Source organism: Ascaphus truei, chromosome 1 (assembly GCF_040206685.1).
Source record: "Ascaphus truei isolate aAscTru1 chromosome 1, aAscTru1.hap1, whole genome shotgun sequence".
NCBI lineage: Eukaryota > Metazoa > Chordata > Amphibia > Anura > Ascaphidae > Ascaphus > Ascaphus truei.
Genome location: NC_134483.1, coordinates 341387632 through 341409758, shown reverse-complemented (window position 1 = coordinate 341409758; position 22127 = coordinate 341387632). Strand labels below are relative to the sequence as shown.

Sequence of the window (22127 nt, the reverse complement as noted above, 5' to 3'; positions counted from 1 at the left end):
TGCGAGTTACAGCCACGATGTGCATCTCGGAGCTACCTGAATACTGTAGCTCAATTTGTTTTAAAAATGCGAGTTTGATCATTATTTGAGCTACCGCTCAGTTGGACATTGCAAGAGTGCTACCAATCGGGAAGAAGTGGTTTTCTAGTGAGTTTGGCACGTTATCGAATCTCTCTGAATAGCTGCAATTGCAAACTCACTATAAAAGTGCTCAAAACTGTCGATAAGTCACTTATCTAAGTTTACTGAATAGGCCCCTTTACTTATTTCCTAGAAGGTAAACCAATTCCTAAGCAAATGTAATAAATTAATGATCACTCACATAAGTGTTGTGATAGCTGTTTGGCTGCCTGCAGCTGGAGTATCAGATAACTGCTACTTTTACTCCACTTTTACTCACCTTCTGTATGTCTGGGACCTCTGGGATGTGGGAGCCCTTTGGTGTTGTCAGGGTGGTGGGAGCTTGATGGTGCATGTGGCATCCCCTGTTTGTCCACAGGGTCATTCCTGTGCTCTGTGTTGGCTCTCCGTCTCCTCCACCGTGTCCCGGTCGTTATGGTAACAGAACCGGAAGTGAAATCTTCTCCCGGAATTAGGGATTCCATTCAGGCGCTCAGGTGACCAGCGGCGCTGTGAGTGCTTCATTCTCACTCAGACTTTCTGGTCTGCTGCAATGGCTGGGCTGGATCTCCAATGTGGCTGCTGGCAAACACTGTGTTTGTGCTGCTGCTGCTTGCTGCTGATGCTGCTGCTGCTGCTGCTGCTGCACAATCCAACGCGTTTCCTCCACTTCACTGTGGCTTTGTCAGGGATATGCTATGTCCACGATTGGCAGACATTTTATAGGGCGCAGTTAAATTAATAATTAGATTATTGATTGATTGTATCATATGCTATCCATTTTGATGACCGTTGTATATTCACTTTGATTTAATAAAGACATCATTTTACTTATTGTGTTTATGATCAGAGGCTAAAACAAATTCTCCAAACACAAAAGAAGTTAAAAAAGATTAGAGCATGAAGTTGCAGAGGGGAAAAAAGTTACAGCAAAAAAAGGAGGCAAAAAGATTGAAGAATGAAGGGTCAAATGGTATCTTTAATCTGTCAAAACTAACACTTAATGATAACCAGAAAAAGGTCTTCAATAAAGGGCTGTCATTAGCTCTCACAAGCAACCCAATTATTTTTGAACTTTTTATTGACCTCCACAGGTTTACACGCAAGTTAACACTCAAACGTCATTTTTTTAAATAGGAGCCAAAGAGCAAGAGCCAATTTTTGATATTAATTAACAAATAAAGGGGAAAGAATGTTTAATGTCCAATGTAGCCCTTCTCGAGGAAAACGAGGGGGAACAGGAACATGAAGAAGCTGGGGAACTGCCACCTCACACGCCTGCTCCTTTTCACAACACTAATTTAAAATATACTCATTTTAAACCTAGGTCAACGTTTTATCCTGTCCGGTCAAAGGGGCAGAACATAAAAGTATTTCACCAATTGGTTTTTAATGATTTTAAAACCTTGTGCAATACTAAAAAAAAACATTTAAATCTAATTTAACATGAGAGGAAAAAGTAGCACTTTAGGACCTTAAAAACAATAATGACCCCCCCCCCCCCCTATCCCCTCCTCCCCCCCTCTCCCTCCTTTTCCTCCCCCGGATTTCCCTTTTCTTTTTCGGGAGTCTGCTCCTAGGGATCACTGCACGACCCTGGAGGTCAACCACACACCAGTGTGGTCAGTCGGTGTCCCCTCCCCTCTCTACCCTCCCCCTGTCAACCAAAAATGTTAAAAAACATTATTATGGTGTTAGTTTATGATCATTCTGGAATGTCTGCAATGTTACATATCAATGCCAACAGTAATGAAATTGTGATCAGGCAAGCAGACAAAGGCAGAGGGTTGTTTGTGCAAAACAGATCAGACTACGTCCAAGAGGCTCCTAGATTACTAGGTGACGAGTCATCATATTTACTATTGGACAAGGATTCTCTTCCAAGTATTCAGATTAAGCTCAAAACTCTCCTAAAAAATGGTTTGATGGTTTGATAAATAAATTGGAGAATACATTTCTTGATAACCAGCAGCCAATAACACCAATTTTGTACCACCTGCCTAAAATTCATAAAAGTCTTGACAATCCTCCAGGTAGGCCAATTATTTCGGGTATCAATTCCATTAAGTCCAACATGTCAGAATACGTAGATTTATTTTTACGGATATGAGCAATTTGTGTTCCCACCTCAGAGATACATAACACCTTTTAAAACTTTGTAATGAAATTAAGTGGTACAAAGATTTTATCTGGGTTACATGTGATGTCGCAGCATTATATACGAGCATTGAACACCTTAAAGGGATCAATGCAACAGTTTCCTTTTTAAATGCAGATCCTTCACTCAATGAGTTACAAAATAATTTTATTCTGGAAAACATTGATTTTATACTAAAAAAAACAATTATTTTTTGTTCGAAGGAAAATTTTACCTCCAAACTTGCGGAACAGCTACGGAGACAAGTTTCTCAAATTTATGCATGGGGTTTTGGAAGAAGAACTACATTTGGGAAAACAATCCCTCCTCAGAGAACATAATTTTGTACAAAAGGTTCATTGACGACCTAATATTCATATGGAAAGGGAGCGAAAGCTCCCAAATGAAATGTGTCTCTTTTTTGAACAAAAATGAACTAAATTTGAAATTCACACACCAGTTTGATACTAACACTATAGACTTCCTGGATGTGGTTTTATTTCATGAAGAGGGTAAGGCTTTAACAAAAACAAACAAAACTAAAGTGTACTCTAATAGTTATCTCAATTATCAAAGTAATCATCTGTGAACTTGGAAAAACAACATCTCATATGGGCAGTTCTTAAGTGTGTGAAGATACTGCTTCTCCTACCCTGAAGAAGCGTGCAAGTTCACGAGAAACGGTCGTCGGTTTTTATGAACACATCCTAAGGACGTCAGCGGTGAGGATGTTTTGAGCTGCGAGCCGCACTACAGAGATAACAGGTCGTACATCGATAGTTCCCTTACACAATTCTTCATGTGTTTGCCTCTCTTTATACAAGTTACCCATGTAAATATACTTTGTGGGTGAAGGAGGAGCTCCAAACACTTAACACTAAGTATTAGAGGCAACAACGCGGTGTATATCAGTGTCAATAGGCATGGGAATATTGCGTTATCCTTATGAGAAGTTCAAGAGTACTAACTTTGGTCATCTACCAATGGGTTAGTAATAAAATAGACCACCATACACATCAATACCTGAATTTATTCTCATATCATAGATGATTCTTGTGCTTGTGTATGTATGGTAACATCTACAGTATCTATAGTTGGCATAAGGTTTACCTTTGAATTGTTACTCAGTTTTAAATACTGCTGAGGATTGCTATACTATATCTGTTGACTGTAACAACTGCGATACAGTGATATACACAACTATATATGTATGCAAGAATTTGTTCAATACGCTATCACAATAGAGCGTTTGTGTACATATCTATAAAGACCTTTGGAGAGAATTATTGAGAGGGTACACCTCTAATAATTGCTCGGACTAACAGATGGGTTATTAACCCCTTACGATTTAGCTGCCTTTTACTTCGGTTTATGTGAAACCTACTTTGGGCTCGTTGCTCACATCCCTAACCCCCGTAATTTAAATTTATACCCTATGTCTTGTGTTTGTATATATGATATATGTAAATTAAGTATTTTAGTATTCATCTTTTGGCATATGTAGTGAATTTACCAAACCAGACTATACATTTATCCTAGCTACCTATGCAATCACTGAGTGCAACAATAGGGATTTCTTTCTGGCCAGTATCTTTTACTGACCTTCTCTGTACCTATATGCAACTATTTCCCTTTGCACCATGATAATTCAAGTACCATTTTGTGAATGGTGAGCGATAGGCAACACCCTGTGTATATATGAGGAGAACTTGCACCAGAGAAACAGATTTTAATGAACAAATAGGGGTGTTGTCAAATAAATTTAGGGAAAGGGGATATGACCAGAAAATTACTGACGGTGTAGCCCAAAAGGCAAGAAACACTGACAGACTGTCCCTTGTACAACATTCAAAACCGAACAAGCAGAAAAAGAATGAAATATCATCTGATAAGTGTCTGTTCATCACAAAACACAACAGAGCAGCACCAGAAATATATTGGATTTTCAAACTTCAGACTTTATATCCAGAAGAATCAAATAAAAGAGAAAAGATCAGAAGCACTGCCACTCCTTACAGCTCCATAAAGAAGATACAGCTTCTCAAGTGAGAAAGCGCCCGAGTAGGCATGAAACACGTGGGAGGAGGATTCTGTTTGTCAATGGAAGCTGTATCCTTTATGTAGTTTAAATAATTAGTTTTTTATTTTTTTGGCTGGTGAGTTCCGATCTTTTCTCTTTTATTGGATGTTACATGGATCGGAAAGACGTCATTGAAGGATGCTGGATACTTCTGATCTTTTCTCTTTTATTGGATGTTACATGGATCGGAAAGACGTCATTGAAGGATGCTGGATACTTTTCAAGTTACTGCATGGCCATGAGGAGAGGGGACAGTGAGCCTTTGTGAGTATATTTTGTGTTATTAATCCACACCAGAAGGAATAGGACACGTGATAATAATTGTGATAGCTGCAGCTGACTACCGTGGACAACATATCTCTGTGTCGGCATACAGTCAGGTAATTGCGGGTCCACCCGGTCCTTTACACTCTATTAACCTCACAATAGTGCCTATACTCTACATTTTGCTCTCTTGGTTAATATTATATTGGAATTGACTATATATCCCTTCAGTACATTCCTGGTAGTTCACAGCCAGTTTTTTTGCTTTGTATCCAGAAGGTCTAAATGAAGTGTTAGATCTAGCAGCTTTTCCATGAAAGGAATAGATGTGTTGGCACTAGGTGCTACGTCATGACAGAAAGAGTATCCCACCACATATATGACAGGGTATTATTACCGCACTGACCCAACCACATCTATAAACTCATAACTGTATCATGTGTTTTTTTGTTAATGTTTATATTTTACATTTTGCATTAGACAGGATCAAAGAGAATGTGTTTTTAGCTTTTTGGAGTTTAACATGTACGGTTTTGTGAAAAAAAGAAAGTACACCCTCTTTGAATTCTATGGTTTTACATATCAGAACATAATAACAATCATTTGTTCCTTACCAGGTCTAAAAATTAGGTAAATACAACCTCTGATGAACAACAACACATGACATATTACACCGTGTCATGGTTTATTTAACAAAAATAAAGCCAAAATGGAGAAACTATGTGTGAAAAACTAAGTACACACTTACTGCTTCCATAGGAATTAAGATGCTAAGTAGCAGACAGGTGCTGCTAATCAAAAGCCCTTGAATAATTGATCATCAGCAAGTGTGACCACCTCTATAAAAGCCGAAGTTTTAGCAGTTTGCTGGTCTGGAGCATTCAGGTGTGTGTTAACACAATGCCAAGGAGGAAAGAAATCAGCAATGATCTTAGAGAAGCAATTGATGCTGCCCATCAATGTGGGAAGGGTTATAAGGTCATTTCCAAACAATTTAAAGTCCATCATTCTACAGGGAGAAAGATTATTCAAAAGTGGAAAACATTCAAGACAGTTGCCAATCTTCCCAGGAGTGAACGTCCCGGCAAATTCACCCCAAGGTCAGACCTTGCAATGCTCAGAGAAATTGAAAAAAAAAAACAAGAGTTACATCTCAGACTCTACATGCCTCACGGTAGCATGTTAAATGTTAAAGTTCATGACAGTACAAGTAGAAAAAGAATGAACAAGTATGGTTTGTTTGGAGGGGTTGAATGAACAAAGGAACATAGGGCACAACGGATTTAGCATATCCAAACTCATTTATTGAGCCAACACAACGTTTCGACCATGATGGTCTTTATCAAGTGGCAATGTGTGGTGATGGTATCCATGTGCTGAATCAGTCCCTTTAACCAATGTCTAGTCTGTATCCTTGAGTAGGCAATCCCTAGCAGATGTTAGTCCTCCTCTGAACATCGTGGTGTTCAAATCCACCCCACTTCCGTGTTGTTCGGCATCCACCTTGTTGACGTCATCAATCTGGGTCCTCAGTAGTTGGAATGCATCTGGGTCCTCGTGCGTTTCAAGTCCGTGCATGCGCGGTGAATATCCATTCGATCTTCTTCATCCCTTCTCAATTTGGAACGCATAAAGCGCAGACTGCATGTCAGTCATTGCGCATGCGTTCAACCTGCAGTCCTGCAAGTATAAGGGGGATTTGCTGATCTTCGGTTTTCATCTGTAGAGGTCCATCCGTGCGTTATCTTCTTCTGTCAATCAATTGGGGGGATATCTTCGTAATCACAAGTCCACGATGTTTGAAAAAAAGGAAAAAAGGGGGAATAAGTCAGCAATCCACTATATGAACTAGCTGCTAATATATTATCTTACTGTGAAAAGTGAGTGATAATAAAAATAAATTAAAAAAAGGTTGATCTTTGTCAATTTTTAGAAATACATAGCCCCAGGGGTATACTGACCTGACAGTTTAAATCCTTTTAGCTAATACAGCAAGCAGTTGCAGCAACCTATGGAAGAATAATTTTATCTTTCCTCAATGAAACAACCTAATGACAAAAAGTCGTTCAGTCCATTTGGAAATACAGTGTCTAATGTGTGAATCCAGAAGGATTCACGTTGTAATAATAAAACCTCCTTTTCTAGTCCTGCCCTATCTTTTTTAATATGTTCAATGCCCATTAGTTTAAATGATGATATTGGGTGACTAAATTCACAGCAATGTCTAATAAGAGCGGTATCCTCTGCACGATTACTGATTTTACTCTTATGTTCAATAAATCTAGTTTTGAGCATACAATTGCTCTTACCAATATAACATAGTCCACAAGGACATTTAATCATGTAGACTATGTTCCTAGTTGTGCAGGTGATACGCTCCTTGATATTGAACAATTTGCCACTTCTGGGATGGTAAAACTTATCTCCAGTGTTCAGACTGTTACAAATGTTACATCCATAACATTTATAGCAGCCTACCTTGGGTGAACTCAAGAAATGTGGAGTGATATAATGTTTCTCATTATTAGCCTTAATCAGGATGTCCTTAAGATTGTCTCCACGTTTATAAGCAAAACGTGGGAAATCCCTACAGACGTCCTTCAGTGTATCGTCAGTCTGTAGTACTTTCCAGTGCTTTTTAAGTGTTTGTTTAATAAAACCACTGGCTGTTGTGAATTTACTTACAAATGTGAGACGATCACTTTTAGGAATTGATTGCGGAGTTATATTAAAAGCTGTAATAACTTCAGACCTGTTGTGTCCCCTCTCAACAAACCTTGATTTGTGTCCCCTCTCAACATTGCTCTGAATTTAGTCACCCAATATCATCATTAAAACTAATGGGCATTGAACATATTAAAAAAGCTAGGGCAGGACTAGAAAAGGATGTTTTATTATTACAGCGTGAATCCTTCTGGATTCACACATTAGACACTGTATTTCCTAATGGACTGAACGACTTTTTGTCATTAGGTTGTTTTATTGAGGAAAGATAAAATTACTTCTTCCATAGGTTGCTGCCACTGCTTGCTGTATTAGCTAAAAGGATTTAAACTGTCAGGTCAGTATACCCCTGGGGCTATGTATTTCTAAAAATTGACAAAGACCAACCTTTTTTTAATTTTTTTTATTATCACTCACTTTTCACAGTAAGATAATATATTAGCAGCTAGTTCATATAGTGGTGTGCTGACTTATTCCCCCTTTTTTTCAAACATCGTGGACTTCTGATTAGGAAGATATCCCCCTATTGATTGACAGAAGAAGATAACGCACGGATGGACCTCTACAGATGAAAACCAAAGATCAGCTAATCCCCCTTATAGTTGCAGGACTGCAGGTTGAATGACTAACGCATGCGCAATGACTGACATGCAGTCTGCGCTTTATGCATTCCAAATTGAGAAGGGATGAAGAAGATCGAACGGATATTCACCGCGCATGCACGGACTTGAAACGCACGAGGACCCGGATGCGTTCCAACTACTGAGGACCCGGATTGATGACGTCAACAAGGTGGATGCCGAACAACACGGAAGTGGGGTGGATTTGAACACCACGATGTTCAGAGGAGGACTAACATCTGCTGGGGATTGCCTACTCAAGGATACAGACTAGACATTGGTTAAAGGGACTGATTCAGCACATGGATACCATCCCCACTAATTGAACAGGTTGCATTGTGGGGGTTTGGGGCACTATTTATATGTTGTTAGAAGGGATTTTGTTTATGCCATTGTCACTTGATAAAGACCATAATGGTCGAAACGTTGTGTTGGCTCAATAAATGAGTTTGGATATGCTAAATCCGTTGTGCCCTATGTTCCTTTGTTCATATATCCAGGACTGATTGCAGGCTTTCGTTCTAACACTGGATCACCGGTAATTGTATCAATTTTTTCTATTTTGAGGTATGCAGCATTTCTCTCTATTGTTTGGAGGGGTTGCAAGGAGAAAGCCTCTTCTCTCTAAAAAGAACATGGCAGCACGACTTAGGTTTGCAAAGTTGAATCTGAACAAACCACAAGACTTCTGGAACAATGTCCTTTGGGCAGATGAGATCAAAGTGGAGATGTTTGGCCATAATGCACAGCATCACGTTTGGCGAAAACCAAACACAGCATAACAGCACAAACACCTCATACCAACTGTCAAGCACGGTGGTGGAGGGGTGATGATTTGGGCTTGTTTTGCAGCCACAGGACCTGGGAACCTTGCAGTCATTGAATTGACCATGAACTCCTCTGCATACCAAAGTATTCTAGTGTCAAATAGGAGGTCATCTGTCCGACAGCTAAAGCTTGGCCGACAATGGGTCATGCATCAGGACAATGATCCCAAGCACACCAGCAAATCTACAACAAAATGGCTGAAAAAGAAAAGAATCAAGGTGTTGCAATGTATTTTATCTATCAGTGGTTTTCATGATATTCTATTATATCAGTTTATGTCATTATCCTCATTTATATGTTTAATTTATGTATGCATACACTTTTATGTCATTTGAGATTTATCCACTAAGATCTGTCTAATACCTATATCTACAACCCTAACTCAGACCCAGCTCACCTTATTAATTATTAATTAGGTGTTCATTTGTTCTCCTACGCAAATGGCTGATGCCAATATAGCATTTATATATAAAAGATAGGGACCCATTGAGTTGTAGGAGCTATAGGCCAATCTCTGTTCTAAATTCGGACCTCAAAATTTATAGCAAAATTCTGGTTAATAGATTAAATACGATGTTACCTAAAATTCATATTGACCCAGTAGGTTTTATTAGCAAAAGGCATGCTTCTGACAATGGCAGGAAGATTGTAAATATAATTGAACACATTAATTCCACCAAATCCAAATCTATCTTGTTGAGCATGGACTCTGTAAAAGCATTGGACAGAATTAGTTTGCCAATTCTAAATAGGAGACTGAGGCCTTTTGTTTCACTGGCCCTATTTGAAGGGAATCCAAGCATTGTACCACCACACGACAACAACCTTAAAATGACCTGGATGAAACCTAAAAAAAAAATAATAACTACAGTAACATTACCAGACAAGGTTACCCGCTTAACTCCTTTTTGCCCTCTGGCCTGAAAAATTACTGAGAATCTGAATATCCAGGGTATACAAATTGAGGCTGAGAACTACAAACTCCATTTTGCAGACAACGTTATTTTGTCCCTCCCAAATTTACAGGTGGTACTCTCTGATTTTGAGGTATTATCTGGTTACAACTTATAAGGTAAACTCGAAAAAGTCTCAGGCTTTGAACCAGAGGCTGCCAAAACATGAGGGGAAGTCACTATAGCTAAACTTTTAATTATAATTGGAGTCACATAAAATTTATAGGTATTTTTCTTACAAAAACTATCAAGGGTTGTTTAAGCACAATTTGTGGAAGTGTTTGCCCAAATTAAGAAGAACATATTGGAGTGTAACAAATTCCCGATTATTATTTTTTTGACTGGGGCGAATAACCTCAGTTAAGATGAACATTTTGTCAAGACTCTTGTATCATTTTTGGATTCTTCCAGTAGCTAACACTCTTAAACATTGTGACATAGTCCCAGGATAATGAGCAGCTTTCTGTCTAATTTATAGTAGAAAGTGCAGATTTAGTGTGGAAGTGATCCACTCCACAGATTCATCTTCACTAAGCTGGCGGATAGGAAACCCATACCAGACTTTACAAGGGTTCTGGTTTCTCACTCACCTGCTCACATAATTACTAGACAATTTCTCAAACAATCCAGGGGGAGCATGTAAGGGAAGAAAAGACAAGAGAACACACAAATAAGTGTAGATGTATGGAAAAATAATTAATAAGGCACGTGATGGTTTCTTGGCTCGTATGTCTTGTCTTGGAGGAGTGAAGGGAAAGGAAGGGAGGGAAGGGAAGGGGAAAGGAAGAAAAACAATAAGAAGCATATGAAATTCCTAAGAAATATACAATACAACAATGTTTCCTTTCGTGTTTTACATATTCTAGTCCCACATTATTCTCTGATACCTTAATTAGTGATATTGTTGATGATTTTACATTATTATATATTGTGTCATATTAGTTATCTCCATTTATTAGCTGTTAGTGTTGTTTGTTTTTTTAATAACTTGTTTTTAACATTGTTGTATTGTATATTTCTTAGGATTTTCATATGCTTCTTATTGTTTTTCTTCCTTTCCCCTTCCCTTCCCTTCCACTTCCTTTCCTCCCTTCCTTTCCCTTCACTCCTCCTCCATCTTATCCTTATGGTCTGTGGAGGATCATTAGTTAATATTCATTGGAGTTGGCCTTTTGACTGCTTTTGTCCGGTTTGGGCACCTGTATATTATATTGCCCTTACATGATTAGCCTTCTCTGCATCCTGCTGTAGGCACGTCCGCCCTTCGACCGCGTTTTGGCGTTCTGCGCATGCGCAAGGCTTTGCGCATTGCGTCATGATGTCACTACGTGTGCCGTTTTGGCGCAAATTGGACGCAGGTAAGAGGGTATTTATTAGGTTGCATTATACTGGATGTTATCCTTGATAAAGAACGCGGTGACGTTCGAAACGCGTTGGATGGGTCTCATGACACAATAAAGTACCTTTTTTAATAGATTTTTGATTTTGGGTCCTTTCCTGCTCCCTCTGGTTTTTGAGCTCCTCTCTATCTTCTACTCCTAAAAGGAAGCAGCAAGAGGGATATAATCTCATTAGATGTTTTTCCTCTCCTTCGTCATATATGTATAGTGTAAGCATTGTGGTGGGTTGTTGATGTAAAGGTTTAATTGCTCCAAAGACAATTCTGAGAAACACATGGCAATTGAAAGTTTTTATTTTAAACTTCTATTTCAACCCATATTCATTGGATCACAACCATAATTCCCTATAGAAGAAATTACAGCTATTTGTTCTATCTTATAAAGAACATAATCTAAAAAATTTCAGTAAAAAATAACAATTGCAACAAAAAAGAAAACGTTTTATTTTTAAAATTAAGACTATATAAGGATGTCGATATCATTATCAATTACACGTTGATAATGTTCTTTCAGAAATCATTAAGGGCCTTATTCTATATACTCTGAAGCAGTCGATCAGCCTGTTTTTGACTGAAAATCTCATACGAAGTCACGGTGTAGGTGTTAGGTTTTCCTTCTCTGTGAAATGGCAACTTATCGTGAAAGAATCAAGATCCATTATTTACCACCCAATGAGATATTTTTACAGAAAAAAATATGTCACACATAAAAATCTTTATAAAAGTGGGAAAGGCACAGGCTTGTATCATTTCTTGCACAACAATCAGCGGTCCGCTCTTTTAGTTGGGATGAAATAACTAGATTTGAGTTGAAAGGTTTACTGGGGTTTCTTCGAGAATATTCATATGCAATCCTGTAACAAAGCAAGATGTCAGAAGCACATAGTGAAAAAGGTCCAATTTAAATTTCCAAAGAGTTTCTATTTCTTGTCTTTGTTCCAGTTATCTGGAAAGTTGAAAAATGTTTCTGGTTTTTTTTTTTTTCATTTTGTTGGTTTTCCAGACTTGCCATAATAACATTTAGCGACAAAGCAATTGTTTCTAACCAGTTACCTTTTTAAGAATCTTGTGCACTTACAGTAGTTTCCATTTTTGGCATTTCTTTCAGTTTTTCATTTAGTTCCAAGCCTTAGTAGAATTATTTTCCACTATCCTATCAGATTTTCCAAGGATAAATTGTAATTTATATTGAAACAATGCTTCTGAGTGTTAAATTCATACCTCATGGACAGCTCACCTAATATTTATAATATTCTAATCTTCATAATATTAGCAGGAGCCTTTCTGGGTTCGACCAATTTATTAAAAAGAACGAAACAAAATATCACAGAACATCCTGATCATCAATACTGCATTAAACATTACAATAGGTAACAAATATAAACCCTTTCCTTATACTCTTTTAGAATAATTAACTTTTTAAAAACCATGCATTTGTAACGAATTGTAGAATTTATTGTGTATTCTGTATTGTGCATCTGGATTATAATCAAACAAATGTCCCTTCTGGAAAGAAAATATAAACTTACCAGGTTAACAGCTGCCCATTTTTATTTAGTTTGCACAGCTCATCTGGTGCCAAAGTCAAATTAGATATTATATTTGATTCCTGGACTGCTAATTCTCTGAGGCATCTTTCTTTTTCCCGGTTATTTTTAAGACAGCATGCCATGTGCATACTATTTTTCATCAAGACACAGATTTGAGCCAAAAGGACATCAGTCTGCAAATAAATGGGAGATTTACAAGGCATTTTAAAGTTTTAATATCGATAAATTTGTTTTCTGAAAAAATAGATAAATAGTGGGTCACAAATAATTTCAAGTGGCATTTCTGACTGGAGTTTGTTTTTTAACCCTAAGTGGGGAGCAGGGGTCTTCAGAGCTAGGGTATACACTGCTTCCCAATATGCATAACTCAGAAGGGGTTGCCAGTAGCAGCCCCAGCTGGGCAAGAATATGGCTATTTATAGGCCCGCATTACGTGGGGCAATAGAAAGTTGCTACTGTACTTCATCCATTGCGGCTTCCTATTGGCCTGCATCACACGAGAATGTCATGAAATATTATGTATTTTTAATTATGTTGTGCTTCAGGGATTAATGGTGTAACAAGTTGGGTTAAAAAATACCATATGCTGGGTTTGTAACAGGTCAGGACTTATTCCGGGTTTGTGCTTGTCTTCAAAGACAGTTTAATTGAGGCGCCTATCCTATATGGCCCACTATATGTGCCAGGTGTGTTGTATATTGCTTATAGTCTCAAGATAAGGAAAGTTATCTGGCAAGAGGTGGGAATAAAATATGGTCTTGTGACAACTTTATAAACATAATTCTTTTAGAGCTAGCTTCAACTGCATTCTCTGGAGGGTTCTACAAGGTTCAGGGGACATGCATAAGAAAGTATTCAATATAAGAGTGACTTTAATGAACATGAGAATATCATGTGATGTAATCTCCTCTGCAGTATAAGAGTTACAAATCTGTAATGGTGCCACAGAATGCTATGTTCTGACATGTTTGACAGGTACTGGGGCACAGATATTCATTTGTTGCTCAGGTTTAGGGGTAAGACGGTCATGCTTAGTCTTGTCACGTCTGCCATGAGTGCCCTAATGTATTGATGTGACTCGCGTGCGTGTAATTTTTAGTTAAGGAAAGTTATGAGGGCATTTAGATATTGAAGAGAAGTTTAAATGTTGTTTGTAATGGCTGTTTTTACTCTGTCATAAAACTGTCAATCTAACAGCTGATATAAGACGGGGGTGGGTTGAATGTATTTAAGTCTTAGCAAAGATTATAAAAATCAGAATTCAACAGAGGCGTGTTTGGACCAAATATGTGATATCTCATGATCCTGATCCAGTGACCTCTCTGGGAGAATACCTATGGCATTTGGGTAATGTAATGTGTTGGGTTTTCTGTTGTCATATTCTCTAGCCTGCTGTACCCATGCTTGGCCACCGGGACTGCTGCCACTCTCAATGTCTTGTTCTAGCCTGCAGTACCTATACTTTTCCACCGGGATTGCTGCTGCTAAACTAAGGAACATTCCAGACTCTGATACCTGACACCTCTGCACCTGTGCTCCCTCTCAGCCTGCATATATAAACCTCCCTTTCCTGTTCCTCCCTTGCCTCTGTTTCAAGTCAGACTCCTATGCACATGCCTCTGATCCTGATCTGTTCCTGTACCTGTATTTGAGTTTGTTCGCAGTAAAGGCCCTTGCTGGTAATCTGGCTTGTTCCTGTTTGTTCCCGTTCTCAGTCCCTGCTCCCAGACCTGTCCCTGCTCCCCTGTCCTGTTCCAGTCTCCTCGTTGCCGACCTCTGCTTGTTGCCCGACTTCGCTATCTGCCGCCTGCCTCGGACCCCTGCTTGTTGCCCGACTTAGCTATTTGCCACCTGCCTCGGACCTCTGATTGTGACCCCTACTACGCTCGTGCTGTTCCGGCCACCGAGATCCTACCCGCCACAGGAGTCTCCCGTGACAGAAAACAGAGGCCACTTCTGGACCTCGCTGGAACAGATTCTTCTTCTGCCTGCACCCTTTCTTGCCTGCTGCAGCAGACCACATCCGCATGGTTGAAGATAAGTACTTTCGTTTCTTTTTTGGAAATCCCAGTTGGGATCTTGAAGTTTTTTTTTTTTGTAGCTGCTAAGTGTTCTGCAAGAATTATTGCGTTAATCCTTGCAGTACCTGTTGCCACCTTTTTAGACTCTGACTTTTCATTCCCTGGACAAGGCTTGTCTCTGCATCCCTGGTTGGACCACTGCTGTTCACAGGGTTCCCATTTCAAAAGACAAGAGTGCTTCCATTATTTTGTTACTGCATGCTGTGATTTTTCCTGCAATCTGTAGTTCTTCCTATGATGGTTCTAAGTTTCAGATTTAACTGCAGGGTTCTCTGTCTGATATACCTACGCCTGATACCTAAAGTTTCAGATTTAACTGCAGGATTCTCTGTCTGATATTCCTATGTCTGATGTAAAAAGTTTCAGATCTAACTGCAAGTTTTCTCTGTAGTAGTTTCCTGCTGTCTATGATATTTCTATGCCTGATTTCTATAGTTTCAGATTTAACTGCAGAGTTCTCTGTCTGATATCCCTACGCCTGATATCTAAAGTTTCAGATTTAACTGCAGGTTTCTCTGTTTATGTTTTGTTTTTTTTTCCCCTTGCATTTATGATATCTCTGTGACTGATGCTAAGGTCTCAAAAGGGTCAGCTCTCCTATCTTGTCTCTCTGTGTCTAATATTTCTGTTGTTCATTCTTATGCTTATGCTTTAAAGACACATTTCCTCCATTACTGGTTTCTTGGGAAGTGTGGTTTCCCCATGTCTGAAATTATGGCTCCCACTCAAAAAACAATCTTGAGCAGTAAATATGAACACAGTACCACTGATTCTTCAGAACTTCTCAAAGGAAGGAAGAAGAAGAAGAAAAGGACGGGAGGTATTACTGTGGACGTTGAAATTAAGGATGAAACTTTAACCCCAGAGTCTGCATTTGATGAAAGAGATATGCTGCAGTTTAAGGCAACTCACAGACTTATCCCAAGAATAGTGGAAGAAAAGAACGATGTATTTAATCCAGGAAAAGATGCCCTAACTCAGACACTTCAATCTGCATGAAAAGAGATTGATTATCTTCATGGACGTTTAGATAAAGCGCAAGAAGCCAAAGCTGAACTACAGAGCTGTGTATCCTCAGCAATTGCTAAGTGTGTTCTCCAGGAAAAAGAAAAGCACCAGTTGGAGAGTGACCTGGATGACATGTCAGGTGAGCTGGAGAGGGCATATGCTGATGCTGCTGAGGATCAGCGCCTCGCTTCTAAATGTAATTAATTCCTGGAAATCTCTATGAAGGAAATTGACAGGCTTAAAACAGAGCTTAAAGTCTCCCAGGAGGAGATTTGCTACTTCAAAAAAGAGATGGAAGTCGTTCGGGAGGAGAGATGCTACTTGAAAACAGAGATACGTTCTATGAGAGACGCCTCCGAAGAGTTAAATAGTAGGTTTGAAACTATAAACCAAATGAGTAAGAACTTCTCTGTCCAAGCTAGTGAAGGAGATAAAAGACTCCATGAATCAGAAGAGGAGAAGAGACTATTGATTGAAGAAAAGTCAAGGATGCAGTTGGCACTGGAAAAAGCAGAGGATGACTGGGAAAAAGAAAAATATCAGTTAGAGAATGACAGGGTGATCTTGTCAAGTAAGCTGGAGAAGGCCTACGCTGATTCTGCCCAGTACCAGACTTTCATGGCTCAAGTTGACGTAGCACGTAGCACTGGAAGCATCTCAGAAAGAGGTTCACAGGCTTACTACAGAGCTTAAAGCCTCTAAGGAGAAGATTTGCCACTTCAATACAGAACTATGTTCATTGAGAGAAATCTTCAAAGGGTTAAATATCAGTTTTGAAACTGTAACCCAAGAGTGCAAGAATCTCTATGTCCAAGTCAGTGAAGGAGATAAGAAACTCTATGAATTAGGAGAGGAGAAGAAACAGTTGGCCCGGGAAAAAATAGACGTGCAGACAGCACTGCAGGATGCAGAGAGAGTGCTGCAAGAAGAACGTGTCTCCCTGGAGCAGTGCACACAAGCAGAAAATATGCTACAGAGTCAGCTGCAAGTACTGCATACACATCTGCAGGACACGAAAGAGAAATGGGTGAATGCTGAGGAAAAGCAGCGAGTTCTGCAGGAAGAAAGTTTCCAGACTGCCTACAAGGTAAAAATGCTGCAAGAGTATCTGAGTACCCAGTGTGTCCCCAAAGAGCAGCATGAGGAGCTGAAGGCCACACTGAGCATAACAAGAGCCTCTCTGGAGGAGGAGCTTAGAGCCCAGGTAACCCTGTTTAAGAGGGAGCACAAGGCGGTCCAGAATCTGAAGCAAGACTTAGAGGAGCAGAGACAATGCTCTATCCCTAACAGCCAGTACACCCAAGAGAAAGAGACCTGGAAAAGACAAGCTGCTGAGATCATAGCAAAGGAATTTGCAGAGCTCCAAGACGTGATGAGGGATGCATGGAAGCGAGTTCAAAATGATCTCAGTGAAGAGATGAAAGTCCTGAGAAGAGAATTGCAGTATGCACTTAACCAGGGATCTCTCACTGAGGAGTGGAAATTGCAACAATACCTAAAAAAGGAAGAGCTAAAGCTGACAGCTGAACACACATCACAGCATCTTACAGCGCTGCTGATCGCTGAGCTCAAGACACAGCTTGCCAAAAAAGAGAGGGAGGAGGTGTCCGTCCGTCAAGTGGTTGGCCTGCCACTGCGCTATCAGGTCAAGATGGCTGAGGCCTGCAAAGTGTTGAATCACACAGCCCATGAGAAGGTCCAGCTGCAGCTGGAGCTAGAGAAGGTCTGGGAGGAGTACCGGCAGCTACAGGTCAGAAATAAAGAAAATAAATAAATTTAAGCCTTGTTCTAAGTCAGCTGGGAGATATGGAGTCGCGACTCAACTCCAAAGAAGCTGAACTGACAACTGCTTTGAGTGGGAAAAGAAGTGCAGAAGGACAGCTTCAAGAGCCGAAAACTCAAATAGCTGGTCTTTCATTCGGTGATGCCACGAAACGGCAGTCGCAAGAGGAGACCATGGAGAGCGAACTCTGTGTCCCCACTGACTCACGTGGAAAAGCAGCACCCGGCCTTGATGCCCACCTTCCTGATGTCTCTGCCCCTGCATTTGGATTGAACGCACCCAATCGGAGGTTCCTTGCAGCACTCAATGTACCTGTGGAGTACCCTCTGCCCGCTGACAAACCACCAGAGGTGGGTCACCTTGAGTCCACTTTTCATCAAGGCCTCAGGGAAGAGCCTGGAGGATCGTCTGGAGAACGCTCTTGGGAGGGGGAGTAATGTCATATTCTCTAGCCTGCTGTACCCATGCTTGGCCACCGGGACTGCTGCCACTCTCAATGTCTTGTTCTAGCCTGCAGTACCTATACTTGTCCACCGGGATTGCTGCTCCTAAACTAAGGAACATTCCAGACTCTGATACCTGACACCTCTGCACCTGTGCTCCCTCTCAGCCTGCATATATAAACCTCCATTTCCTGTTCCTCCCTTGCCTCTGATTCAAGTCAGACTCCTATGCACATGCCTCTGATCCTGATCTGTTCCTGTACCTGTATTTGAGTCTGTTCGCAGTAAAGGCCCTTGCTGGTAATCTGGCTTATTCCTGTTTGTTCCCGTTCTCAGTCCCTGCTCCCAGACCTGTCCCTGTTCCCCTGTCCTGTTCCAGTCTCCTCGTTGCCGACCTCTGCTTGTTGCCCGACTTCGCTATCTGCCGCCTGCCTCGGACCCCTGCTTGTTGCCCGACTTCGCTATCTGCCACCTGCCTCGGACCTCTGATTGTGACCCCTACTACGCTCGTGCTGTTCTGGCCACCGAGATCCTACCCGCCACAGAAGTCTCCCGTGACATCTGTTTACTTAAGGAGTTCTGTTCACAAGCTGGGTTACTCTTTGATAAAGCGCCTGTCGGGCGAGAAACGCATCAGAGGACCTTGCATCTGTCTGTTTTCATGCTGTTTCATTAATAAATAATTTTTATTGGTCACCTGCCTCCAGCCCTATCACTTGCTGGGATCAGCCTTTTCTCCGATTTTTGCTATACTTACCTGGACTGAAGCACGCTCCTATGGGATCCAGCTGACTCCACTACTGTGAGTTTATTTATTTCGACGGAACTTCCTCCGGTTGCCAGTGTGCTTCTCACATCCCTCCAGCCTTCCAGACTGCCGGGTAGAGACATGTGCTTTCATCTTGGGTGAGTGTTTGGTTTCCCTTCACTTACCCTTGTTTAGCACTGTCAGACCCCCCCCGCCCCCCATTGGTCTTATCTTATGGGGCTATAACAGGAGTGAGATTGTCTTCATTAATACACCCTATTGTGCACCTGGATAGAATTGTGTTTCATTCTTGGATCCCAGATTTACTTTATACATTGTATATCACACAGTGATGTTTTTTGTAGCACCAGTTAGATGACTGTTCCCCATTCCCCTGGGTTTTCTGTTTATGTTGTATCTTTTCCTTTTTAGAAAATGCTCTGCATCTATTGTAATTGTATATTCTTGTAATTCTTTTTTCTGTAATCTAAGCACTGTATAATATATATATATATATATATATATATATATATATATATATATATATATATATACACATGTAGAGGTATCAGTACCGTGTTAGCCGAGCTTCAATAATCAAAAAATAAATAGATGATACCGTTCTGTGGCTAACGAAATGCTTTTATTTGTGCGAGCTTTCAAGATACACTGATCTCTTCTTCCGGCGATGTTACAATGAATGAAGCAAGGATAACTTAAAAACAGTGTCTCTTGGAATGTTATCTGTGCTTCTCCTTCCCCCGGTGTGGATGTGTTTAATGGCTCACACCAGGGGAAGGAGAAGCACAGATAACATTCCAAGAGACACTGTTTTTAAGTTATCCTTGCTTCATTCATTGTAACATCGCCGGAAGAAGAGATCAGTGTATCTCGAAAGCTCGCACAAATAAAAGCATTTCGTTAGCCACAGAACGGTATCATCTATTTATTTTTTGATATATATATATATATATATATATATATTATACAGTGCTTAGATTACAGAAAAAAGGATTACAAGAATATACAATTACAATAGATGCATATATATATATATATATCACAAAAAGAAATGTGCTTACACAGCGCTGATCCCTATAAAAAAAAGCTGTAAATAATATGCAGCAATATGAAAGAAATAAATAAAAATGTGACAGGGCAGCCAGGAAAACTGGTGTGAACAACATCAAATGGAACACAGAGAAACAAATACAAATCAGCGCCCACAACACATGATATTGTCCAATGAGTCCAAAGGGGGTGAAAGTCCAGTGGGTCCAAATCAATGTGGAAACTCCATTCAATGGGTCTGTGACATGTGGACAGATACAAAAGAAAATATCATAGTGTATACTGTATATCATACACAAACTACATATAAACAAAAAAGACAAACAACATAAAACAACATGTAACACAGAAACTGAAAATATAAACATATTTATTAAAATAAAGTAGCCTGTTGCAGCGGATCATCAAGGGGTTAAAACCCAAAACCCCACTTACAACAGGGCCGGAATCAATGGGCGTAGAAGACCAAACAGGGACAGATGACAAAAGCAGAGCGAGTCCTCCGTGAACACTCGGGTAGGTGGAATGATGCCTCAAACACCCTCCGGTATCCAGGGGAGTCCCAGAGTGGATGCAGGGTTGTGGAGATGCACAGATGAGTGAAGAGGACCTCTCTCGCGATGACGTCACTTCCTGTGGGGATGGTCTGAAACGGAACAAGCTTTCTCCAAATGCGCTGTGACCTCTAACCCTACACGTTTTGTGATAACGTCACTTCCTCAGGGGTGATTAGGTAGAGGTGAAACAACCATATATACACCTCTATCGGCACTGATTGGACCCGTTTTTAATCACAGTCCAATGAAGTTTAAAGTAACAGCTTCTGATAAGGACAAACTACAACTCGAAACCTAACAAACGAAACTACAATAAAGACAGTGCACAAGACATGATCAAATGGCATAATAAAACACTCTTAAAAGACATAGTAAATGACTGAAAAAGGGATCATTGAAATAAGTTGATATTAAACACAAGTGTTATAAACAGATACATTTGCTTATTGAAAAAGGAGATAGTAGTGGAGGTGAGCCAGACTATACAATGGCTCTTAACTGAAATATACTATTTACACTAAAATATTGTCTACTCCTATTTTGTTAAGAAGACCCCTAAATCAAAATCTAGATTTAGACCATTTGGAGAGAGGGTCCTAAGCTCATAGATCCAGAAGGCTTCACGTCTGCTGATCTGGTTTAGCCTATCGCCCCCCCCCCCCCCCCCCTCCAGCTGGTGGCAGCAGATTCAATTGCCTGACTCTGGAATCCCTTGGGGTCCTAGTTATGGCACACTAAAAAATGATGGGACATGCTGTGAGTTGTTATGCCTTTCTTAATGTTGTATACATGTTCATACACTCTTCTTTGAAAGGACCTCCCAGTCCGCCTACGTATTGTAGGCCACAGGGACAGGTAAGTAAGTAAACAACATACGTTGAATGGCAGTTGATAAAGGATTTTACTGGATAAACCTTAGAGTTGACGTTTGATTTGAATGTAATTCCTGCCTTGCCTTAGGCACAGGCAGTACATCTTGTACATGTAAAGAAGCCTTTCACTGCAATAGATGAGTGGGATTTCTTTCTGGACAGAGGACAGCTTGGTGCTACCAAAGCTTTTAAATTATTAGTCTTAGTGAAAATAATATTCGGAATGGGGGTAAGTACCTGTGCCAGAGTGTTATTTCTCAATAAAATAGGCCAATACTTCTTTATAGTATGTCTAATTCATGGTGCCATTTGATTACATTGGGTGACAAAGGCTATATGTTCATCCCCACTGAATCTAGATTTTTTTATGATACTCCAAAAGGGCAGATCTGTCGATTAAATCCACCTGTTCCATAACGTGATCGAGTTGGTCAGCAGGATATTTTCGCTGAATACATTTTTGTTTCAGCTCTTCTGCCTGACATGCAAAGGTCTGGGGATCGGAACAGTTATGCTTCAGGCGGACCAACTGCCCCTTGGGTATATTTCTAATCCACTGGGGATTATGATGGCTATCTGCCATTATTAGATAGGCATTGGCCTGGACAGGTTTAAAGAAGGTCTTTGTTTGAATCATATCGTTAACAATATATAGATTCAGATCCAAAAAATTGATCTATTGTTCATCAAAATGACATGTAAATTTTAAATTTCTGTCATTGTTGTTAAGGTATAAGAGGAACTCATCCAATAATTGAGAACCCCCAGACCAAATAAACACCACATCGTCAATGTAGCGACACCATAGCACCAAATTTGCACCAAGTGGGCAGTTGTTCCATATATAATCTTCTTCCCACATGCTCATGAAGAAGTTAGCATAACTTGG

The 22127-nt window shown here is 40.1% G+C and overlaps 1 protein-coding gene across 1 annotated transcript in view; it reads right to left on the bottom strand.

The window, feature by feature from the left end:
* Window positions 1-11458: 11458 nt before the first annotated feature.
* LOC142470935 (albumin-like) overlaps window positions 11459-22127 on the bottom strand; it is a 55151-nt gene continuing 44482 nt past the window's right edge. The window contains exons 8-9 of the mRNA XM_075577744.1: window positions 12655-12848; window positions 11459-11979 (exon numbers count right to left, since the gene is read on the bottom strand). Coding sequence (XP_075433859.1) covers window positions 11826-11979; window positions 12655-12848 — 348 coding nt within the window. The 3' untranslated portion in view covers window positions 11459-11825. The remainder of the gene's footprint in view (window positions 11980-12654; window positions 12849-22127) is intronic.